Source organism: Podarcis gaigeae, assembly GCF_964106915.1.
Source record: "Podarcis gaigeae genome assembly, chromosome: 11".
Lineage (NCBI taxonomy): Eukaryota > Metazoa > Chordata > Lepidosauria > Squamata > Lacertidae > Podarcis > Podarcis gaigeae.
This window is the reverse complement of record NC_139687.1, coordinates 31,137,233-31,163,381: the sequence shown is the minus strand read 5'-3', so window position 1 is coordinate 31,163,381 and position 26,149 is coordinate 31,137,233. Positions and strand designations below refer to the sequence as shown.

The 26,149-nt window shown below is 41.1% G+C and overlaps 1 protein-coding gene across 29 annotated transcripts in view; it reads right to left on the bottom strand.

Moving 5' to 3' along the window:
• MEF2C (myocyte enhancer factor 2C) overlaps nt 1–26,149 on the bottom strand; it is a 161,530-nt gene that overhangs the window by 48,151 nt on the left and 87,230 nt on the right. For 21 of the 29 annotated variants that reach the window (XM_083703247.1, XM_083703259.1, XM_083703245.1 and 18 more), the window contains one exon: nt 3,541–3,684. In XM_083703247.1, coding sequence (XP_083559373.1) covers nt 3,541–3,684 — 144 coding nt within the window. Of the gene's footprint in view, nt 1–3,340; nt 3,479–3,540; nt 3,685–26,149 lie in introns of all 29 variants that reach the window. The other 8 variants (XM_083703264.1, XM_083703253.1, XM_083703273.1 and 5 more) reach the window with 2 other exon arrangements.

The following is a 26,149-nucleotide window of genomic DNA, read 5'->3' as shown; positions in this document are numbered from 1 at the left end:
AGTTGATGTAGTTCACTGCTTTATTTTGTCCCAGAGGAAGTGATCACCTCCTCTGCCTTTGCCCTCCACTTTTCTTCCCTTGTCCGTCTTTCTAGTTATCTGAAAAAAGGGGGCTAAAAACATGTACTAACTAAGCAATAAGTAAATAAACAAGCTTTTTACCACATCTACCCTGGAGGTGGTGCTAGATGCTTCGATTGAGTCCATTCACAAAAATATGCCACCATGTATAATTCAGATTAGAAAAGTATGCAGCCAGACATGGATTTCTGATATTTTAAATAAAAAAGTAAATTTGATACTGCTGTTCATGCTGCTGTTGTTTCTGTTATTCTCAACGTGCTCCTCCCCACTTTTTAAAGTAAACAGATTTAACTTTTTGGAAGACTGCTGTCTTTTATACAGAAAGGTCAATAGACTTGGACCCTGGACTCTGAAATTGCTGAGATGCAATACAGGCAAGACCAGGGGTACATTTTCAACTCCGAGAAACTGTTGTAAGCACCTCAGGTGCACAGTAATCTGACCCCACAAATGCCCCACACACTGCAATTAGCCTTTTTTTAAAGGGTGGAATTCAAGGAAATTAAGCTTCTCCTACCATTACCTTACCTCCCACTGTTATCAGTGACTAGCAGCAGATTCACAGCAAACAAAATAAACACTTCTTTACATTTCACAGACTGAATGGAATTCCCTTGCATTAAATGTGGGCAATGCTATTAGGTCAGATAGCTTTAAAAGGGGAGTGAACAAGTCCATGATGGATCTACAGACAGTGTGAGAGGAAGCCACAGTAGAGAATTATTGCCCTCAGTGCCAGAAATGTCTGATTGGCCTCCATGGAAAACAGGATGTTAAGCTTACAGCAGATGGACCTTTGGTCTGCTCTAATATGACTCCGCATTGCAAGAGGAGATGTATCTGCTGAAATTCTACCCACCCACAAAAGGCACAAGACCTCAGTTCTTTCTTAAATCTGGATACCTTATTGGAATCCCATTTGAACAGAGATTATCTCTTTTAGTTCCCCTACCATAGTTTAACAAAGAAAGAGGAAAGGTCTTCAGTGGCAAGGTTTCCACCTGGTGAAAAAGAAGGGCTGGAGGTTTCACAAGACCACTGAGTCAGTAAAAGGCTATAGCTGTTTCATTATTGAGCAATACCTCCGTGTCGGAGCTTGGCTTGCTAAAATCACAGTGGCAGCTTCAAAGCTCTCCTTCCGACATATGGAATTAGGCAAGTGAGAAGAGCGTGAGTGGAAAGGGAAACACAAGTGCGCATGCATTCAATTAAAAATTGAATACACATGTTAAGCATTTCGGAAAAAAGTGCTCTGAAATGGAACACTGGTCCAATTTGGAGCTGTTCTGGTCTCCTGGGTAAAACATTAAGTTTTCCGAAAGTTTGCGAAAGCATGACTTTTACTACAAAGGCCAGATCAATTCAGTAAAGTGTTCTTTAACGTACATGAAAGATCTGCTCCCATAGGAATGAGTTACAAAAAGTCTATTTTTTTTCCAAATTGTGGCAGAAATTCTGAAGAGCAAATGTCTCCCATCTGGATGTCAGCTTTTGCACATGTAATGGGCTGTGTGTACACAAGTGGCTGGGCACATTTTGCATATGGAGAATACATATTTTTTTCAGGCACAGATTTTTGTGTCTCCTAGTACTCAAATTGTTTGTGCCAAATGATTGCCTGTTCACTTCTGGAAGTGTAATCCAATGTTGCAGATCACTTGGGCTTGCATGGTCAGAGCAAGAGGCTTGCAAAACAGACCAAATGGCACATCTAGAACATGGAATGTTACCTCTCTTTGGGCTCATCCACACTTCTGCTTGTTCCATGCCATGCATCTGGATTTTCCCAGACTTTTAAGCAATTTCTGCCTGGACACTGTTTACAAGCGCTGAATACTGGCTATGTCTGGAAAATTCCAGACTTACGGCAACCCTAAGTAACTTTCTGTCCATACAGATTCATGCATTGCTTCAGTGTCCAAAAAGGCACAACTGGAACAATCTTATCTCAAGTATGGGGTAAATTAGCATAGCCTACAAGCTTTAAAGGACAGTTTACAGATTTGGTTTAAGTGAGAGCCAGGGTAAGTTGACATACTCCTCTCCCTGCAAGTTTGGTCCCCACCGTTAGGTAACTGCCTAAAGTGAAAGAGATAAGGAGCTCAAGTTTTCATAATGACCCCTGCAGTATGTTATCGTGTGTGAATTTGTCTGAAGTTTCTTTTCTTAAAAACTGTGCCTTTATGAGAATGAAATCACCTATGGATTCCCCCCCCCCCCTAAATCAGTGTCACAAACACAATGCTACAGAATTTAACATTGGCCCTGTGATAGCTAAAAGACTTTGCACATTTATTGTGACATAAGCTTTCACAGAGCAGAGTCTAACCCACATTTATGACAAGGTATATTTGTTAAACCTTTTAAGATGCCACAGGGATCTTGGTTGTTTTGCCTAGAAAACAAGTGCCCTTCTGAAATTTGCAACCAAATACAGTACACGCAAACAATACTCAATTGTACTTATGTAATGCTTACAGTATTCATGTGAAGTTTGCCCCTTTATGTCTGTGCAAACAAAATAGCTACATGCAGAGTTATTTCTCTTTAAGTATCTGGCAAGGCATATGACTGTTAGAAATTCTGTCTTGGTTAAAACAAAATTTAGCGCTTGTTAAAGCGTTAAGAGGAATGCTGATGGGGTCAAAGCAAATCTTCTGATAAAGCTGTAAAAATCACCTCCAACACGCCAACGTGACTGAATGCTACCATTAGGCTCTCATGCAGTCTGTTTTCCTGCAACCAGCAATTAGCTACGTAACCCTTCAGTGTGGTAACTGAGTTTAGAGCATAGCTTTAATAATGGTAATAATAGTGGTAGCAGGATGCACGTTCTCTAATTCAACTTGAAGCCATTCTTTTTTCCTCCCTTTAGACCCACAGAAAGTTGCCTGTGAGTATGTTAAACTGTCCACAGCGAGGTTCCCAGATGTCTTCTAAATACATTTTGGGGGTAGGTAGTGTGGTAAACCAGAATTCTGAAAATCTCCTGTATGTAACGTACATTTTTTAACTTCCTTCTTTAGGCTTTGCCTCTGGTTTGTCAAATAAATCTTTTTAAGGAACTTCACACACCTCAGGACCAAAATATACACATTGGTGCGGTATGTCCTACATGCAATTTGGTTTCAAGTGGGAGCTATTAAAATGGGTCCCCCACTGAATTTGCATTTTTGGAAGAAACCAGAACTGAAAGGGTTAGGATGTGTTACTGCAGCGGTTATCAGCAGACAGCCATCTAACCTTTGGTACTTACAGGAATTTTATGGCTCTTGATCATATTATCAAATTCTTCATTAATTTTTTTGTATTTTTCTTCAGTGCGTGGGGTGAGGGCATAAGAGGAGTCAGGATCGGGGCTTTCACAGCCTTTGTTTTCTTTCTTGTTCAATGCCTGCCAGGTTCAGAGAAATATCAGAAAGTAAAAAAAAATGAAAGGGAGTTCAGAGTACTTACACATAATCTTTGCCTGCTGATCATTAGATCAATATCTTCATTAATTTTCCTGTACTTGTCCTCTGACTCAGGGCTGTGACCTACTGAATCATCTGCATCGGGGTCTGGGCTGTCACAGCCATTAAGTCCTTTCTTTCTCAACGTCTGAAATACATAATTTGGAAAGTTCAAGCCTTGACATAGGCTGCAAGAGAGATCCAGGGCCTTTAAAACAGTTCAGGCTTACTGGTGGTTGAAAGCTGTTACATTTTACATCAGGGAGAGAAAGAGGAGAGAAACACATTAGGTCAACAAACTACAGCTCTTGTTACCAGCGGCAAAGAGAGAAGCCACGGTGACCTCGTCTAAATCTGGAGTCAGTCAATAAGTGCAGAGAGTATACAATCTAATAAAATGTCTGCACTACCATCTGTGATTATGCCTGCAACGGAAACATCAGTGGGTTAAAAATTTCAGCATTCACATCTTTTTTAGCACACAGAAAGGGTAATGGATTTGACCAAGTAGGGAGCTGCTAGCACTTCTCTGTGAACAGAATTATGATCCCAGAAACAATAACAGGCAGTTTTCAAGGTAGTGCAGTTTTAAGCCTGTAATAGCTTTTGTGACAACACTTTCTCTCTTGCTACTTCTCAGGGCAGGACTAAAATAAGGAAGTTAAGTCAGGATACACTGTCTAGGTAAATCAGTACTGCCCAGGTTACAATTTCAAGTCACTAGGCTACACTCACCCTTATGCCCAAATTATAATACAAGAAGAGACCTTTAAAACATTGTTAAATACAAACAACACATTATTAATTATGTTTATTAAAGAAGACATTGAATGAGCTTTGAAATGAATAGAACTCCTGGATGCAGATTCTTTCTTTGTCCCACACACAAGCTCTAAATTCAACAGAAAATTTGATGTATTGATGTATTTACTTATAAGTAATGCTAAAGCATAACTGAGCAGCTCAACATGCCTGTGTCTACATATACACAACATACACTTTTCTCTTACTAAGATCTTAAATATAGGAGTGCATTGGGAGGGGATAGTCCTTCTTTCTTTGTTTCTTTTATTTTCTTATTTCTGTGTCTCTTTTAGGATTTCTAAAATCTATCTGTTGATAGAATATGATGGTAAAGTGATACTTGCCATCAATTAAATTAACCCACATAAAAAAAATAACTTTTAATCCCATGCTGACAGAATCATACCATCGGTGCAACGTGGGCCACTCTATGGGGGATGCTTGAAAGCCAGGATGCCACCACTGCCTTTCATTCAAGGAGCTCGAGGTGGTATGTATGGATCTCCCCTCCCTTCTCATTTTATCTTCTCAGAACCCTGAAGATAAGCTTGGCTAAAAGACAGTGACTGGCCCAAGATCACCCGTTGAACTTCACAATGGTGTGGTCATTTGAGCATGGATTTCCCCCTCACTATTACACCACATTGGATCACCACATCGCCAGCGCAATATCTGGGACCTTCAGATATATGACTCAAGCCAGTTGAAATGTCTCTGCTTTAACTTGAATTTAAACAGTAGGCAAAATGGCTAAAGGGGAGGGGGGGAAAACTGCTAGGGATGTTGTTGTTACTGAAGCCCCTTGCATGGCTGTCTGCAGAAGGAATCAAACAGCACGAAGGTAGTAAAGTTTGCTCCTTGTCTTCCTTGTCTTGCTAAATGAAGATCAAGGTGTTATTTTTTTCTGACAGCCTCAAGCTCTGTTAATTTTTACCTTTGTTTTGAACTTTCTCTTTTTAATTTGACTATAAAATTAAAATGTCTCTCCAACTTGTTTGTGACAACTTTCTCTGAAAGCCTCTTTTTAAAGAATGAGACTATTATCAGGGGATCCATACCTGGATGTACAGTAAATCCTATTAAACACAGTGGGAACCTTGCAAGGAAACACTGTATAGCAGCAGATTGTGAAGTCCTGGACCGCTCATTGTGAATTTTGTATATTTTAGTTTCTTGTATTACTCAGGAAAATGATTTTTAAAAATCTATTCCTAGAGTCACTTTTGAACTCCATCAGGTGAACAGTAATCTAATGGGTCTCTTCTTTTCAGATTTCAGTAGCCTGGATAATCAACACAACAAAACCACAAGGGCTCAAAGTGCCACTCTTTTAAAAATCCTTCCTCGTGACACAGTGTGTAGGAAGGGAACAAACCCTCAAGTGCTGGGGGGAAACCTATTTCCCTTGGTCATTGCTTCTTGCTGCAGATCTGAAATGTCTTTCTCTGTCATTGAAGGCCAGCCAGGTCTTACGCTCCTTGCTCCCATTAGGAAGATTTATGTCTCAAGTAACTCAAGGAGGCAGAAATCTGTGCAGTATATTCCCAGTCCACCTCTACTGTGAGTACAGAGGCTGCCACTGTATTTGGTAATGCAGAAAGTTCAATAAAGGTGTTAGATAGCATTTCTGAGCAGTAGCTCTTAGTCACTCAAAACGCTGTTTAAAAACTGGTGCGTTTTATGGTGTAGTTTTAAAAGATATAAACTTTTAGGACTTCATTTGAACAAACTCATCATTGACAATTCAACACAGTCAAAGTGGCCAGATCTACACTCAATATTCAGCAACAGTGCTTGCTTATTTAAGTAAGCACAGCACAGACAATGTGACAAGCTGATAATTCAACATCTGCAAAGCTACACATAGATGCAAACTGAAACTGGAAAAAGATATGTGCTTTTGCTTTGCTTTCATTTCTTGAATACCATCTATTAGCACGGTGGACTGTAAACAATTGCTACAGCTGCCACTGCCTCCATATCCCATTGTCATTTCTGGTATGGCTACTAAAGAGCTAGGTTGTACTGATCAAGTGACCGTTTGGCTCCAGTCATTGATTCCTAATCTATGGTTTGAATCCCAGTGAAGTCATTGTTTGAACAGAATGACTTCTATTTGTGCAATGGAGCTTCCCCTCCCTTCCCCTCTCCTCTCCTCTTCAATGTGCTACTCACAGTCAACCAAATCTGCTCTGGATAGCTGGGGAAATGCCAGAACACAGGGTTGCCATATTTCCAAAAGTATAAGCAAGGGAAAAGTTATTGAGCTTTTTTTTAAGACAAAGGCCAAAAAAAACGATTGACTTGCCTAAGATCCAGGACAAAGCACCTGCCTTTTGGAAATTCCCCCCAGACGTCAATTCCACCTTTGAAGTCCCAGTAATGTCAGCCCTACCAGAGCATATTTGGGGTATTTGTGCAGGGGCAGGAGAAGGAGTGAAAGTTGTACTGCTCACACAATGACTTTGTTGACTACAACCATATATCTCAGCTTATTACGCAGACTCTCTTATGGCACAATGGGGCAGTGTGTCTGGCTGTTAACCAAAAGGTTGCTGGTTCGAGCCCACCCAGGGACAGCAGTGGGCAGAATTCCTGCATTGCAGGGGGGTTGGACTAGATAACTCTTGTGATCCCTTCCAACTCTCCAATTCTATGATTCCATACCTCTGAATCTCATTTCAAATTCCAGGATGTTCATAATGCTCTAATGTAATACATTTTCTCAGTCTTCTGCCTTAATATGAACAAGTATGAAGTGGTAAAGTAAAATTTAAACATTACTGAACCCCAACTTATAATCATTAAGGAAAATCACCAACTTTCAAGTGGAAATAGAAAAGATAAGAAAAGTAAAGTTTTCCTTATTTTTCTGTCTCTAATTTTTCTCTTTCCTTCTTTCCTTTTTCTTCATGTTTTTATCTTAGATTAATGTTGGAAGAGAAAAGATATTTGAGACTAAGTTTTGTGTTTCTCTTTATAAACTCTAATAAAAATTATTTTTTAAAAGGGGAAGTCACCAACTGACAAAAATGACGACGACAATGTTCGTAGGGCACAGCTTCCTAGGATGGAAACTTCTTCTGCACAAGTCTCCTTGAACTGGAATGCAAGGCACACAACCCCTCTCTTAATCTCAAGAGACTTAATGCAGGATACATATCTGGTGGGCTATGCCCACAGACACACCAACATCCTGGGGCACTGGCAGGGATTGAGTTTAGTCATCCAGACATTTATCAAGAGCCTCTGTGGGGAGGAGGGAGTGAACGAGGGCACATCAAGTGATCTGAAAACATGCAAGTTGGCTCCCTGTTCCGTGAGAGCTCAGCAGTTTACAATCTGACATAAGGCTACATCACTAGGCATCAGCAATTTTACTTATCCTAGATATCCACACCTGTCAGCGACTCTGCACCTGTTGTCTATTCTGGCAAAGACCAAATGACAGCAGCCAATCGCAGTCGCTTCTGCTGCAACATGGCCATAGATGGCTTTTCTCAGTTGTGTCTCTGCAGACTGGGGCTGCTAATCTCTGTGGATTTCAGCAGTCTGCTTTTTGTACTTGTAACATTGTCACAATTTTCAGCTCTTCACTGTGCTAAGTGTTTAAGAACATAATATTCATGATTTTTTTAAAAATACAGGATTACTTTCCACAATAATTGTATGTATTGTCCGTCCCCCAATGTTTCATTCTACACCTTGCTCTGCAGTATTTCATGGGGATACTGAAGCCATATCCAAATAGGGTTTCCTTTGTCTCAGTGGCAAATAGTGTGTGGGCCTTGCTACTGATGAGATCTACACTGTGGAGCAAAGGATTAAAAAAACCCACCCCACCCCTAGCCTTGTATGCCAGCGTCCAGAAACCAAATCAGGGAACCCATGCAGAATTTTTGAAAAAAGAAAAAACCCCTGGTGGGAGGGTGAAAACTACAATCCTCGTGACTGGCATATTGCGTAGTTTTCACCCTCCCACCACTTTATCACATTAAAAGGAGAGAGGCACTGAATTCTTTCCCCGCTTCCTGCAGTTGGTGGCTCCAGACCCTTTATCCCTTTACTTCTGGTGCCAATACCTGAATTGAGTTGGGAAAGAAGAAAAGGGGACAGTGGCAGCTGTGAATTCAGCGCTTCTCTGTCCTTCCACAGATAAAGGATGCTCCTCCATCCCCAACATCAGAAGCAGACGAGAAGACGCACGGATATAAATGCATATGCACCACCTCTTACTGAGCCTGATGCTGAGCATCTACTTAATAGGAAGCCACAGCATATCCTGACTCCCAAATGCGTGCACCTGCACAACACACACACACACACACACACACACATCTGCAAACACAGGTCTGTCTCAGTTACACTTTCCATGTTTAAGTTTGCACTTGAGGAACAAAGTCTGGTGCACGTACATCTGAAAAAAAAGCATGTGCCACAAATTTTACGGAAAAGAAGTTTTCCTTTATTATTTATATCCAGCTTTTTTGTTAAAATGAGAAGCAAAGCTGCTTACGATAAAAATTAAATGTATCATATTTTGTATGGACATAATTAAAATACCCCACCAGTTCTTTTTTAAAAAAAGAATTTTTAAAAGTTTTTTTTTCTTCTCTCTCTCAAGCTGCGGCTACCTCTAGGGTGGAAACATCAGAATTATCCTTTGCCAGCAACTATTTTTAGAGCAGGAAATGATGTGTGATGCAGCCAGCAGAAACTGAACGGCAGAATATAATTACTAGAGCCTGACCCCCGCCCCCACTTTAGACTTTGGAAGTAATACAGTCACTCTTGTATAACAGGCCGTGGAATTCTAAGTAACCAATATTTTGGTTTTGCATTTCATCTAGAGGGCTACACACTTTCCAGAGATGGCACTGAAGGCAGAGGCCAGTCAATGCTGACTCAGCAGAAAGCCTGCCACCAACTGAGATACCAACCCCACTTTTGACAGCACCTGGCTGTTCCTTAGAAGTTTCTTTCTTAAAAAATGGTTCTTAGAGGCAAGCTTTTCTTTGGGATAATTCTCTCCATCCACCCCCCTCCTGCGTGCTCTACATTATTTTTACAACATAACAATAATGAATTGCTAGATGGACATTAGGAAGTGCAACTATGGACTCCCTTGAAAAAAACACCCTTCTGCTTTCTCTGCTCTAAACACCACACACAAAAATGGCACAAGGGTCCATTTTTGTGTTTGCCAGTCAACACGCATGCAGCCCCTCAGAAATAGTCAGTGCTCATCACAGCAGGCTGTTTGCTTACTTGTTCATAATGGTTGCAACATACCAGTGAATAAATCTACAGAATTGATTCTAGTAAATTACAAAACTCTTCTACTGCAATGAATACACCTAATGGAACCTGTGCACCTTCAAAAAAACAACACCCCCCCAAACCCCTGCGTGTAAGATCACAGGCCTGGTCTTTAAACAGCTATTAAGAGTTGTAGGCGTTTTATCTGCTCATCAGAATGTCTTTAGTTTACAATGTGTCTGCTCACAGACATTCCCGGGAGAGAGCTGAACTAAAAAAATCCAAACATTGCAAACGGAAACATTTATAATTCTCAATTAAATGTCTATTATGAAAATGATGAGAGGGAAAGAAGGAATTGTGGCAGAGTAAAAGGTGTGGCATGCAGCCCAGCCTAGCTCACCAGCAGACACTCTTTCCCATGTCCCTCCACCATGACAGATAAGTAATAAACTAGATGGGACTCTTTGCAATTGTGCTCAAGTCATGGAACTCATTGATCAGAGGGCAAAATGGCTCTAGGTGGTATTTAGTTGGTACTGGAAATGTCCTTTTTTCAATGGGCCTAACTCTGGTTGGTGTTGGGTCTGCTAGCCTAACAACTTCCCTCTTCTTGCTGAAATTGTTTATCTTTACTATTACTTTATACTATGTATCACTTACATTGTATATTAGGTACACTTATAAGGTGCTTGGGGTATCTCAAGAATGAGATGGGGAAATTTAAGTAACAATTAGGTACAATCCACAGCAAGAGTAGGCAACTTGTGGTCCTCCATATGTCGCTGGACTCCAGCTCCCATCAGCCTCAGCCAGCATGACCAATGGACATAGATGATGGGAGTTGTAGTCTAACAACATGTAGGAGAACCACAGGTTCCCTAGAGAGTCACTGCCAACCAGAGTAGCAATTTAGTCCAGATAACTGGAATAAAAATACAGTATTGTCCAATTCAGCATAAGGTAGTTTGGTAAGTTAATACGACTGAGCCGATATTAACAGTGAGGGGCAGGAATTAGTCATCTACTACAGTAAAAGAGTGAGAGGGAGCAGTTCTTTGGTTAAAGCTACAAAACCACAACCTGGGTGTAGTTCGGGACATAGTGTGCTTCTCAACAAAGCCCTACCGACATAGACCAGGGCTTTGGGCACACCACTATCACATTTATCACACTACACAGTCACAGCACTTTTCAGTGCTTTCTCCTCCCAATATTTTTCCTTCACATTTTATAAATAAGGAGGAATTCCTCACCAGAATGCCATACGCTTCAACATTTCTCTGATGAAAATAGGGATGTCCTATCCTATTATTGTTATTATTATTATACCCTACCCATCTGATTGGGGTGCCCCAGCCACTCTGAGCAGCTTCCAACATAAATGAAAACATAATCAAACACTAAACATTTAAAAACTTCCCTATACAGGGCTACTACCTTAAGATATCTTCTAAAGCTTGTATAGTTATTTATCTCCTTGGCTTGGGGGATGCATAGCTCCATACCCTCCAACATTTCTCTGATGAAAATAGGGACATCCTAGGGAAAAGTGGGACATTCTAGGATCAAATCAGAAACCGGGATGACTTCTGTAAATCCGGGACTGTCCCTGGAAAATAGGGACTCTGGAATGCTAAGCACCACCATTATGGTCTTCTCTGTCAGAATATAATTTTTGCAAGCATGTGCAAGAAGAGGGATGATCTGTTTAGTTTTAGGAAGATATTGTTGTTAGATGAAAACTGATACAGTAAAATATAAACTTTCATTTAAACATATGAAGTTCTTCTACTCATTAAATCCTGTGTGGAAAGATAACTGATTCGATCCCTCTGTTAACACAACAAAGGCATTTTCAGCAAACTCCTCCCTCCATATGCACCTCACCCTGACAATATTGGGGAAACCCGGCCAGATGGGCGGGGTATAAATATAACAACAATAATGCACATCATTCCCAACTCCAGGATAGGTTTTTGGATGTAGTGAGATGGCAGAAAGCAATAGGGAAGTAGGAAAGCATTGTTAGAATCATGTAATAAAAGCTAAGAGCACGGCTGGTTTACAAAGTTGAATAGAAATACAGGGTCAACACCCCTGCTGTTTCTCATAGCTTCGTAAAGCAACAGGCAAGTGAAATTAACAAGATTTTGGCCAATTATACTGCTGGTATTCAGAACTCCAGGAGCAGCTGTGAAATAGTCAAGGGGCCAATTTTCATGTTTTTGTAGCTATCTGAGAAGATACGAAGAGCAGCAAGAGAAAAAGAAAGTGGATCTACTTGGTGAGAAGAACACAAATGTAATGATTCTCTGCTGTTTATTTGGAAATACAGCATAATGATAATTATAATGCACAGTTGCATTCACACTGGACAATTACAGTGGAACAGCCACACTTTTTTCCCACTCAGTCCACACAACACTGTTGTATACTGCTCTACAGGGGCGTAGCGTGGGGGGTGCAGGGGGGGCCGGCCGCACCGGGTGCAACATCTGGGGGTTAGGGTTAGGGGGCGCAAATCCACGGGTTAGGGGCGCAAATTACTTGCCTTGCCCCGGGTGCTGACAACCCACGCTACGCCACTGCTGCTCTAGCATCTGCTCCAACCCCCCATTGCTTTAAAAACTCAGTGGAACAACTTTGCAGGCCTATCACAATACTATTCTATTTGGTTATTTGGCTATTTGGTTCTATTTGGTATAGGCTTTGCACACACTATACCCTTAAAGCACATTTGAAGCTCAGTCCTTGCCTCAAAGAATTCTGGGCATTGCAACTTGTTAACAGTTTCTGGGATTTGTAATTCTGAAAGGTGGTGGTTCCCAATTGGTGGTCCATGGTCCCATTCACATAACAAAACTACAAGAGAGATATAAAAATTTCCAAAAGAAGGCTTTGGCTTGGCTTTGGAAAAACGGGGGCTCTAAAGTACTTAGCTAATTGGGAACCACCAGTGTAAGGTATAAGAGTTACAAATTCCAGCAACCGTTAACAAGCTACAAATCCCAGAATTCTTTGAAGGAAAGAACGTGTTGCAAATGTGCTTCAAAGGTATAGTGTCTACACAGTCATAGATTGCTCTAGAAATTTCCTTCACTATGGCCTTTCTTTCTTCTCTCTAGAAACCAAATCTGTGACTTTAACCATTTCTTTTCCAGGTAACATGGTTGTTGTCTCCCTTGTCCTAAAAAATGCAGGGGCCAATCAAGATCAGGAATGGGGGGGGGGATAATATCTAACATTTTCTCCCTATACAATAGTCCCAAATGAAAGGCATCTTCCCCCCAACAAATGAAGGGGGACTGCCCTCTTAGCTACAAAGTGTTAGAAGTCTGGAAGTCATTTGCTATATCACTTCCAGGTTAACGCAGAATGCAGTGTAGTAATAATTAAAAAGCAAAAAGCAAAATATTTACTCTGCCATTTAAAACTGTATAAGATAGTACTATTTTTGTTCAGATTCTGAAACACATTTATTTGCAAGAATAAGCTAGTTTAAGAGGTTCAGCTCCAGCTCTACAAATCACTGAACTTCTATTATTTGTGGTCATATTTGCTGAAATATCTGAATTCCTGGATAAACCTGGTTCACCTAAATTTCAAGAAGATTCTCCACCTAACCACTAACCTGACAGGTTTGGTGGTGGTTATTTCAGAGAAGGAATCAATCGGTCAGAGAAACCAGAACTCTGTTTTAAAGATTTCCTACTAAGTAGAAGGACCATTTGGTAGTTTCGATGTGAGGAGCTATAACATTTGAATCGTCATTTCAAGCAACCCAATTCATTTCAGTGTAACTTCCTTTCAAATGGATATGTGCAGGGTCATAGCTCTAAACACACCCTGCTCCTTAAGTTACATGTTGTTGCTTCAAATCTTCATCCTGGCCATGGCAGGGTATGACTAATATAGCCAGCTGTAACCTTCATATGAGTTTAACTGTGAGCAAGTGAGATAAATAAACTGCACAGAGAAAATACATGGTTCTCCTGACTTAGCTGTTCATCCAAAACATCTGAACAATATGGTTCTCCTACATTGCTCTGAACAGACAGAAATGCCACTCCATCAGTTTTGGAGTTTATCGAACAGGATCCTGTCTTTCATAAATCCAATAACGGCAAATATTATGGTTCAGAAATGGTTGTTAATTGTTGTCCCATCAGGGAAGAAGAAATGGCTCAGCATAAAATTGTTGTCAAAGAGGTTTCAAGACTTATTTAAGGCTGCATTGAGATGGCAGCTGCTCACATTGCTGGCTGTGCAATATTGTGATCAAGTAGAAGTGAACAAAAAGGGACAGTGGGCAGGGGAGACACAGCAAGGCACTATTTGTGCATGTGCGCACAATACATTATGAATTGTGCCAAATTCATCATTTCAATAGTACCATGTCCACTGCCCACATTAGGTCCCTGTTATACTGCTTAGACAGTTGTGGATAACAAAGTGATCAACAAAGGTTTGGTTCACACATCACATTAAACTATACTTCAACTAAAGCACTGGTGGGAAACTGGATCTGGCCAGTGGGTCAGATCCCCAATACCTCCACCTTAGTTGGCCAACTTTGACAGGTGGGCCAATCACTTGATGAAGCTCCAAGGAGCTACCTGTAACCACTTATCAGCTGCTTGGCAGTTACAGGGAAGCCCTTCAAAGTTTGTTTGGAGGACACTATTTAGATTCAAGCTGCTGCTTCAATACAAAGTATATTTCCTTCTGCAGATTATCTGGGGGAAGGAGGGGATGCTACGTTTGAAGTCCAAACAGAGTATTTCCCCCTCAGCAGAGGAAGCAGCTGCAACGTTTGCAGAGATAAAAATATTCCATTTGGAAGAAGCAGCTTGAATCCAAACCACTTGCTCCAAACATAGAAAGTGAGATTCCACATCCCCCCAGCCGCAATAGGGAGTTTCTGACAGGGAGTTCCCTGCTGCAGCCAATCCCAGCAGAGCTTCCATTCTGTTCCGATCAGCTGATCAACACCGAAAGGAAGCCCCGCTTGCAAACTAGACAAGGAGTTGTCGAGGGAGCACAGTTTTCTGTGGACTGAATTCCAAGCTCTAATATTGTCCAGGAAATTCCTATTTCACCCAACAAAATCAGCTAAATATGCTGCAATATTTAAAAAGGAAAACAAAACATAAGGGAAGGCATGAAAATAATAATGCCTTTCAGTGGTGCACCCACATTTGAAATACTTGTTGCCCCATGTGAAAAGTGTTATCCCAGCATTGGAAAAGCACCACCAAAATGATGAAGGGGTTGAATCAACTTCCTACGAAAGAAGGGTGAAGCCTCTGACGTTTTTTCGCTTAGAAGAAAGAAGGCTATTGGGGAGTCAAGACAGAATTTATAAAATTATGAATGGTATATATATTTTGGATTGGGACAGATCCTTCTCCTCTCTCAAAAACTAAAGCTCAGGACACACCATGAAATTGTGGAGGTTCAGAAAATACATTATATGCAATGCAAAAGTAAAATGGGATCCTTTGTCATGTAGTGTAGTGTGTTGTTATGGGGTGAGGGGATTGCACAGCCTTGCTAGTAAGACTTCTCAGCTACTTGTACTTTGTACTATTGGTTCAGGAAGAGCAGCTCTAGTCAGAACTGTCAAATCTTGTTATCTGCAGGGGGGCTGACAGTTCAAGGCCTTTTCTAATGAAGACAATTAGGTGAAACCATTTATACCTGACAACATTTAGAAGCTATAAATGGAGACATCTGGAGAGAAGGAAATAGAGAAACACCTTTTAAATCCCTAGACAAAGCTTCAGGAAATAATTTTTCTTGAACTGAGGAAGAGTACTGTGTATCTTGCAAGCCAACATACAACAAACATAGTGAGTACTGGATGCTCCTTATGGAAGCTGTTATTTTAGCGATACATCAACAGCAAGAAGGCTGGTGTTTTGATGCAAATATGGGGTTGTTTTTTCCGAGACTAACAATGTCACTGTCTGCTGAAGGGACTGACCACAGTTAAGCATCTGCAGATATACTTTTGTTTCACAAAACGGAAACTAGGGCTGAGAGAGAGTTAATGAATGGCTAAAGTCACGCAAGGAGCCAATAGCTGAGTAAAAAATTGAATCTTTCTGTTTTTAAGATCCATGTCTAAAGTCTGCCTTAACTCTATACAGACCTACAAAGGCTGCCATTACACACCTCATTTTCATTCACATTAATTGCAGCTGTCTCTGCTTTCTCCTTACCTTCTCTTGACAGCCACTTTACTCCTCTGCCATTAATATCTAACAGTCTGCAGCAACTTAAATATCCTCTGATCTTCTCTCTCTCTGCCCCCACTTCATGCTGGGGAAAACAGTTGAAAATCCTGTCTGCTTGTGAGGGACAGAGATAGGCAATGCTCCCTGGAATGTTGCCCTTGCTTCTCCAAAACCCCCTTCCCTGTCTTTTCTCACCTATAGCTTTGTTCACACGTTATGATGAATACAGGTACAAGCTATCTCTACATGCATGCGCTTGTGCGAAAGAGCGCACACTTGTTGATTTCTACAGCTCAATGTTTTGTGTACACTTGTAGAATGTAACATGCAGACACCTACTGTATGAGTACATAGCATGCCCTGCCAATAGGCATCCTTCATATTTCTGCCTTCTCTACATAATTCCATAGCCCTCTTTCATCGCATACTAGGCTAACTGTGGATCCAGATAGTATTAAGGCACAACATCCAAACAACATGAGTGGATTGACACTGCGCTGCAAGCTAGCTGCACATCATATGCACATATACACACAGATGCAGATTTTGAATTATGGTGCTGGAGGAGACTCTTGAGAGTCCCATGGACTGCAAGAAGATCACACCTCTCCATTTTTAAGGAAATCAGCCCTGAGTGCTCACTGGAAGGACAGATCGTGAAGCTGAGGCTCCAATACTTTTGCCACCTCATGAGAAGAGAAGACTCCCTGGAAAAGACCCTGAAGTTGGGAAAGATGGAGGGCACAAGGAGAAGGGGATGACAGAGGACGAGATGGTTGGATAGTGTTCGCGAAGCTACCAGCATGAGTTTGACCAAACTGCGGGAGGCATTGGAAGACAGAAGTGCCTGGCGTGCTCTGGTCCATGGGGTCATGAAGAGTCGGACATGACTAAACGACTAAACAACAACAACACAGATGCAGAAATGACCCACAGAATCCAAAAAGCAACCAGAGAGATATAAGACACGATTAGTCTTACTGAGTCTGCATGGTTTTTACAGCACTGGATTGGGACATCCCATGACATGATTTTTCCTATCTTATGGAATCAAAGAACCATGTAATATAACCACCACCACCCCAACAGCATCCTGCTGCTTTGGAGCAGAAGAGAAGGAACCAAAGATACCACATGAAAGGAAGCCACAATGGCAATAAAAAGCCTTGCAGGGTGGGATGGAAGTTGTTCAGTAGGTGTGTTCCAGGAAATATACATTTTAGGAATCAATGTCATGTTCATATATCATTAAAATAAAAATAAAAAATGTGACTGCTAACCTACACATTTTATAACTGGTGGGGATTGGGGAGGGGGCAAGAGTTGCGATTTTGCTGATACGAGTTTGAACACACTAAAACCATGTAATAACCAATATCAAGTCCCTCAATTACAGGCATTGGAAGCATACATTATGTGCTTTTTACGTTCGGTCATATTCTACATATGGTCCTATTGTGGCAGTGAAATTTTTTTCTCTCTCTCTCCCCCTACACACAGCACACAATCCATTAGGAATTGCTTCTCCGTCAAGATTTTGATCTCCTTTGAGTCAATCTATAGCAGCTGCATGTTGTTTAAAATACTCTTATCGACTATTCTATAATTTACTTCCTTTGAACAGCCTCTGTGGTGTAATGCTTGATCAAAGAAATAAACTCATGCTTTAACAACCCTAACGTAAAGTGCATGCACTTTTTATATATAATAGAGCTCTATAAAATGTAATTATAGTTGTCTATAGGTTGCACAGGATGATGTAAATAAGTAGGTTTGAGACTTTTATAATGCATGCATATCCAATAAAGCAAAGATTTTCACCCTTAATGCCAGCTTCTATTGCAAAGACATTAAATTATTCAAAATAAAGTTGGGCAGACTTCTTTTACTGGTACATTTACTTGGTCATTAATTTCTAAGCATAAAAGAAGAAGATCTAGGCTGATCTGCTGAAATGATAAAGCATCTGGATACAAATCATTATTGTATATTTAAACAGCATTGAACAATTAATACGTAAGCATTAATAATAATTTAGAATTGTTTATTCTGAACATAGTTCACAGTGAATCATTGACCCTACGATTATTAAGTATCTGGGTTAATAAAGCAAATGTAACTGAAACTTTTACATAACTATGAATTTTATAATTTGTGTTAATTTCATCTTGAGCTTTAGGTAAACCATTGCCATACATTTAGAGACCTCTCAGAAGGCAAATGGAGTCCAATCAATAACATCTACTTAATTCATAAAGTATGGATGCAAATTATGCAGAACACAGATAAATAATTAACATTTGTTTACTGTAACAAAGTGGGAAGTCAGCATATTTTGAAGTTTAACCAAGTTTTTTTGCCAAAAGTATAAAACATGAAGGAGAAGATCCTAAGTCAAGAGCAAGTTATTCACCCTGAATTTAGGAAAACTATGAAGGTGGCTATATTTGAAGAAAAACAGTGAAGCATTCTGCCACTTCTTGTGGATATAGTTGTACAACGGCCAGGACTCTGTTTAAACAGCTGCCCCCTTCCTCATTTTAAAAATGTTAAGACACTGGCCCTCATGGTTGGAGAGAAAAACCTGGAAACATGTGAACTCTGTCTGCTGAAGTCTTCAAAATTAAGCCCTGGGCTGAGTTCTTAACTGACATGGCTCCCACCAACCTGTCCCTTCCCACCTGCACTACTCCCAACAACTGCAGTCTGATAAGTTCTCTTTGCCCTCCTAATATCTGCAGGTTGCTGTATAGAATTACCTGTTATCCCATCTGTTTAGCCACATTGCTGATGCTTTTAGTTACGTTTTATAGATATTTCTGGGCTAATTTTGTTGCATTTTATACTTGTAAGCTTCCCTGTTGCATTTTAAGAAAGAGAAGATAAACAATAAACAAATAAATCCAAGGGCAGCCCCTCTTCAGTTCCCTGGGCTTCTGATCCAACCCAAAATGGCATGTTCTATATCTTAATGAGCCGAAACCAGGCTTATTACAACCAAGATATCTTAGTGTTGAAAAATAAATTATAAACATCCAGAAAAATTTACCTTAAAGGTTTAGAAGTTTTGCTGAGAATGCTTAAGCTTTCATACAAACTCCTCTATGGTTTGTATTACATCTGCAGCAATGTTTTGGCTAGTAAGAGTTAGTGTCATAACATTAAACCACAGATACCCATCTGAGAGTGGAGGAGAGGAGCAAATAACCGGACAATGTTGTCAGCACCTCACCTGCATCAGGCCACTGTGGGGTTTGGCTACCAGACTATATACCAGAAACAAACAAACAAAAATTTTCAGAGATTACGTTAACACTCAGTGGCCTAATTTTCATAGCTGTCTCATTCCTCCCTGGCTGCTGTTGCTGTTGCACAGCACCGAGCTAAGCCACGGGTTAGCTTAGCATGGTGTGCGAACTTGGACTTGTCGTTTAGTTTGCCTGTTCAAACCACAAGCCATAAACCAAGAACAAACCTTGGTTACAGTACGTGGTTAATACACACACACATACACACACGATGATGATGATGTGGCACTTCAAAGCATCTGTTGAATAGTACCTATAAACAAATTCCACATAAACAAGATTTGCATCTATCATGCATAACAGGAATGACTTAATGATAAAACATAGAAAAATGAATTTGCTGCTAAACAAAAGTTGTCTCTGCAACACAGCAATAAGGAGATCACTATCTAGGTTGGAAATAGTTGCACAAGGTTGTGTGTCCTATTTTCCCATGCAAGCAGTTAAGATTCAATATGGGAATTCAGCCTTGGTAATTACTAATACACCACACAGACACAATCACACCCTGTTTACTGCATAAAGAGGTCACTTGTGGTCTGCCTCGCCTTCATCACAAAAAGCAGTAGCTGGGGGGAAATGAGGGAGGGTTGCAACATGCAATGACAAAATTCCTCATAAGCAGGAAAGAGACTAAAAGAGTTAATGCGTATAGATACAAGGGCTCTGATTCTTCTGGGGTGATTTAAGTCCCCTCTCATCAATTATTGTCCTTTGTCTTCAGAGTCTTATCACCAGCCGCATTTACAGGAACTGCGCATAATAATACACAGTCCCATGTAACCTCCTGAACTTTGCTCACATTTCTACACACCCAGCTGGTGTATTTGTCAAGATTACTTTTAATTAAAAGTACTCAAAAAACAAAAGCTCAAGGAAAGCCGTTTGAAAGCACGCTGCAGCTTTAAGATTTCTGCTAGTGCTCTGTGTAAGTAAAAAAGGAAAGGAAAATCAAGGTCCACTCAGAACATAAAATGCCTCTTTCTCAATCCACCCTCCAAACCTTATTAATGTCTCTCCCACACTGTATGTGAATCAATATGGTATTGATTTTGTGTTATCAGAACCAAGTGTTTTGTGTTATTAGAACTAACATGTTTCCAAACCAAGAGCTTTTTACATACATACACCCCAAAGTTCTGGTTCTTTGTGGAAGAACACAAAACAAATGCAAGCAGGATAAGGAATCTGCCTAAATATGGTAGAGAGGTGCCTAATGGTCCCTCAGATTAAAAGAATACTTTTTATTCCAGTTCCTTCATATAATGCTACTTCATAAACAGATCCCTTAGCTCCTGGGTTTTGAACACTGAATGCGAAAAACCGAAAAATTACTTTGAGGCGATGCAAGAGTTAATTAGGAAATTATAGCAACCCACCAATTTAAAACTCAAAAAAAGAAATGCCATTTCTCTCACTTGGGCAAGTGTTGAAAGCAAGGCCCGCACGTATCCCAGCCTCAACGAGTTATTAAATTTATAAAATGTTAGGTTGTATCTCAGTTGCACACACTGGCAGTATGTATCTGAGAAACCCTTTTTTAAAAAATATATATATATATTTTTTAACTCTGAGGAAAGTGGGACCATGGCTGAAGGGGAGACGGAGGAAGGCTTTAGGAAAAGCCAGCTATTTTTGACAGCAAGTTAGCTTCTGTGAAACAAAGCCTTGTCTTTCATAAAATGTTTACGACTCTGAGAAAAAAATATATCCTTGGGCTAAAATGTTTATTGGCACCTAGCAGTCTGAAGAGAGCAAGTGAGGCCTGTGGCCCCCCCTTTTTTGGAGGGCACTTTATCATCGGCCTGCATTCTCAAAGGGATCTCTGAATGAATAGAGCTGGATTACTCAGCCTCCGAGTCCACGCCCCATTCCTCTCCATTTTCCTTGGCAAGACTGAGAGCAAACCTATTTTTAGCTAGGTGGTTTTCTATTTTTAGGCAACTACCAGTTAGAGACATTTGTTAGGAAAAATTAAAAAAAGAAGAAGGAGCAAAGCAGCACAAAAGGGGGAGGGGGAAATCGGAGCTTCCTTTTTCTCATATTGTAAAGCAAGCTTTTCAACCTGTAACTCTAGGCATTTCAGCTGCTTCCAATCTTGGGAAAAAAGAAAACTCAAAAGTTCAAGGATTTAAAAATAAACCTAGCCTCTGGCAAATAGACCAAAACACAACAAGCTGTTACTATGTGAAACAGTGACTACAAAAACAAAGAACCTTATCCAATGATGAGATTAGGAGGGAGTGGAGAGCAAAAACCCAGAACAAAACAGTAGACCTATTAGGTTATAAGAATGTTACACAAATGTGCAAGATTTTCCCCCCTGCTCCTGAGCCAGCTATCTTATGCCTTGAAGAAGAAACACTTATCTGTGAAGCAGAACGAGCAGAGCATGATGCAGACTCAAGACCTTGCTCTTTATATGCTGTTAATTTTAAAGCACCCCATCCAACTTTTGCCTCATAGGATGACTAACGAGAGTGGAAAAATTAGGACAAATGCATGGGTGCTGCTTGCATAAACTTACTTTCCCTCCCAGAAAAATTAAGGCAGCTTCCAAAGCCCCCCCTTCAGCTTTTACACTGTCTCTGTGGTTGCCTAACAGTAGTCAAAATCAACACAAGAGCCTTGGGGCACCTTAAAGATGAACACATTTATTACACCATAAGCTTTCTTTGGAACAAAATCCACTTCATCACATTGATTCTCGTTGCTCTTGCAGGACGAAACTAATATGGTGACCTCGCTGGAAGCTTATTATGTTAGAATGTTGTTTTGTTCCACAGTTAATGGTTCTGAGTTTACTGCCCAAGTCATGGGTAAGCAAACTAAGGCCCGGGGGCCATATCCGTCCCAATCGCTTTCCAATTCCGGCCCGTGGACGGTCCAGGAATCAGCGTGATTTTACATGAGTAGAATGTGTCCTTTAAAAATGCATCTCTGGGTTATTTGTGGGGCCTGCCTGGTGTTTTTACATAAGTAGAATGCGTGCTTTTATTTAAAATGCATCTCTGGGTTATTTGTGGGGCATAGGAATTCGTTCATTTCCCCCCCCCATCAAAATATAGTCTGGCCCCCCACAAGGTCTAAGGGATGGTGGACAGGCCCCCTGCTGAAAAAGTTTGCAGACCTCTGGCAAGTCATAGGAACATAGGAAGCCGTCTTATACCGAGTCAGACTGAGTCAGACCATGTGGCTCTCCAGGGTTTGGGACAGTGGTCTTTCACCACCCTACATGGAGATGCTGGGGACTAGATGTGGGACAGATGTTCTGTCTCTGAGCTACGGCCATTCCTTATATCTATTGACAATGTCAGCTATCCCCCCTGTTCATTTTTCTTTCTCCTTTGCCTCCCAAATTCAGTCAGTTGCCAAGTCATGTTGCTTCTCGCTTTACAACATTCCTAGTGATTCCTTCAACAAAAACACTTGTCCATATCCTGGTTGTATCTTGCCTTGACTACTGCAGTCTTCTTTCCTTTGGTCTTCCATTGTCTCACCTTTTCCCACTTGCATCCATTCAGAATAGTGTGCCAAAATTACTCACTTCTCTTGTCACTCTGGCCATGTGATAAATCTCTGCACCAGCTTCCTGTCCATTTCCAGATACTGTACAAACCTCTTGTTCTCAAATTCAACCCCCCCGGGCCTTTCCCCTCCTTATCTCTCTGTACTTATTTCCTGACACATCCCTTCCTGTGACCTTTGCTTGTCCAACTCTACATCCTCAGCTCTGCAAAAGTCTCCTGCTCCCCTTTCCTTTGCTGCCCCTTACACCTGGAACCACCTCCTGCAATGCCTCAATGAAACTCACCTTTTCTGGGAAACCTTTGGATCAACTCCTTAGGGAGGAATTCAGTGTGGCACTAGGACAATCATTCTGTCAGTGCAAGCATTATAGCTTGCCAGGGAGAACTATCCCTGCTCTTGCACCCACAAGCTGTTCTGGGGTGGCCTGACCCCCCTCAGCTAATTTCAAGGGCACAGGGACCATGCAGAGTGGGGGGAGGGGAGGAAGCCCCTTTGTGCTAGCAGAAATCATGGCATAGATTTTCACTAAAGGGACTCATCAGTTGAATCCTACCCAGATAGCAGCTTCACAGAGGATGGGGAGGTGTTGGTGAAATACTTTGCTTCATTGCATAGTGAGATGTGCACATTCCTGGGACTCTGTGCATCTCATGGTACAGGGAAGATGCAACCATTTTGTTCCAGATGTGATGGAGAAGCATATCTTCCCTGCATTTTTGTCATGTGCAAGGCCACTCAGAGCAAGAGAACAAAGGTTCACAAGTTGAAATAGTGAGAGGTGCTTATTTACTATGGATATACAGATAAGAGTCTTAATTGATATAAAAAAAGGCTTTCAGAATCTAATTAACCTCTCAGCTAGTCATTAGCTCTGTGACCTTTAGAAATAATTGACAGAGGGGATTTCTTCCTCCTTCATCTCATTCATAACCTCCTACCAGGTAACTAATCTTAGGTATGCTATAGGATCCATTGCAATAAAGGTCTGAGGCAACAAAATGTAGTAAGTCAATCAGCAAAATGGGATGGTGTCATTTCTTTCACACATAATGTATCACTTATGCAGCAAGTCACATGGATATGTGCTCTTTAAGCAATCTAAATGGCAGCTAGTGCAGAATGGCTGCCAACTTTTCAGAATACTGAAGTTGTGACATTGAACCCTGTGTTGTCCTATACCAGAGGGTTCCCCCCCCCCTCCTCAACAGCTCATGTCTGTTAAGACTATATTGTTGCTTATATAAAATCTCTCTTTAATTTTCAGCAACAACTGAACTTCACAGTGAAGATAGGTAGCCGTGTTGGTCTGCCATAGTCAAAACAAAAAAAATTTCCTTCCAGTAGCACCTTAAAGACCAACTAAGTCAGTTCTTGGTATGAGCTTTCGTGTGCATGCACACTTCTTCAGATACACACTGAAGTGTATCTGAAGAGTGTATCTGAAGAAGTGTGCATGCACACGAAAACTCATACCAAGAACTGACTTAGTTGGTCTTTAAGGTGCTACTGGAAGGAATTTTTTTTTTGGTTTTACAGTGAAGGAATTCATAACCCAATGTAAAGCAAACAGACCTCTTAAGAAATGCCCATTGTAAACTGGCACTGGTTTCATATTCCTCCAGAAAATATGGATTCTCTTTCCAGTGCCAACAGTCACATTTACAAACTTGTTTTGCTTATATCTCACATATACAAGGATTTTTTCATGGCAGTGACACAACACCACCGGTGCAGTTAACTTTTGCTAGAGGTATATGCACTCAGCCAAGCATTCTTATTAAAAAGCAGCTACATCTACTGCTGCTAAAAAGAGTTCTTAGCAGTGTGTATATCCAGCAGTGACCAAAGTCACTGCTGCTTACCCAGAGCTGGCAAGGTCCCAGGTTGTGGCAGTCTCACCAGGGCACCCTGTGTGGCTTCCACCTTACTGCTGTGCTCCCCTACCCCAGCTGCATCCAGGTAAGCAGCAATGATACCAGTGTCATGAGTGTGACTCCAGGGCTCCATCCCATGGCACTACTGTGTATATCCTCTCATCAGAGATTAACTGGCAGATGAGAGAGTGTCATGCCACATCAAGTCTCCTGTGAGAGACTGATCCATGGGGCTACTTTATTATTAACAATGATATTTATCACCTGAAGGAGCCTCTCCACCCCCATCATTCTGCCCAGACACTGAGGTCCAGCGCCGAGGGCCTTCTGGCGGTTCCCTCATTGCGAGAAGCCAAGTTACAGGGAACCAGGCAGATGGCCTTCTCGGTAGTGGCACCCGCCCTGTGCAACGCCCTCCCACCAGATGTCAAAGAGAAGAACAACTACCATACTTTTAGAAGACATCTGAAGGCAGCCCTCTTTAGGGAAGCTTTTAATGTTTAACAGACCACTGTATTTTATTTTTTATTTTTTTAGACCACTGTATTTTAATACTTTGTTGGAAGCCTCCCAGAGTGGCTGGGGAAACTCAGCCAGATGGGCGGGGTATAAATAATATATTCTATTCTAATAATCATCATAATCAGGGATAGAACTACCACCCTACTGAGTCTTTGAGAGTGTCAGCATGACACATGAAGAAAAAAAAGTATGACTGTACTATGGTGAACACGCTGCTGAGAGAGAGTTGCCCTTTGGTTCAAGGATCACTCTCAGTTAGATCAGCCACATTTGTCAGGCACAGCCAATGAGAAAGAAGAGCAAATTGCAGTTTTTGCAAGTTATGAGCCTTAGCACATGCTCACTTGGCAACAAATCCCATGGAAATAAGTGAGACTTGATTTCAGATACATAGAACATGGATGCATTATCATTCATGAAAGAGAGCATGAGATTGTAAACTCACTGAGCTATCTTACACACTTCATATATCCATTACGATCCACACCAGTGGTTTAAAATTTCCTGTCTTCAGGGAACCCTTTCTACACTGATTTATTTATCTCCTATGTGTTTGTCAAGGAACCTCTGCACACTGAAGAAATATGTGGCATATTCCAGAATGTGAACTCAGTTTACACAGGTTATAAAACGGGCTTACAGTGGATTTCACTGGAGCCCTGTGTGCACTGAGAGTGGCTCTGCCTACTGGACAAGCGAAACTCTTCTGTGGCTGATGGTAGAAAAGATTGGTAGTGCTCAGCGAATGCATGTCAGTGAAAACCTGTTACTCACCATCTCATTGTTGACTTTTCAGGAATTACAGGCTCCTAGATGGAAATCTAAATATGAGGGTTTTGTTCACATGGTTTCAGGGGTGGACTTCGGTAATATGGTGCCCTGAGTGAGGACAAAATTCAGTGCCTCCCCTAAATAGTTATTATTTTTCACAATAATTCCTTATTTATTTATTATAATTTTGCAACCCCCTCAGCACCACCCACATTGCCCTAAATCCAGCACTTCCTCTTTCTTTCTCCCCTTTGCCTTAATTTACGACTTCTAGGGCTTATTGAACCACTGTATCTCTTGGT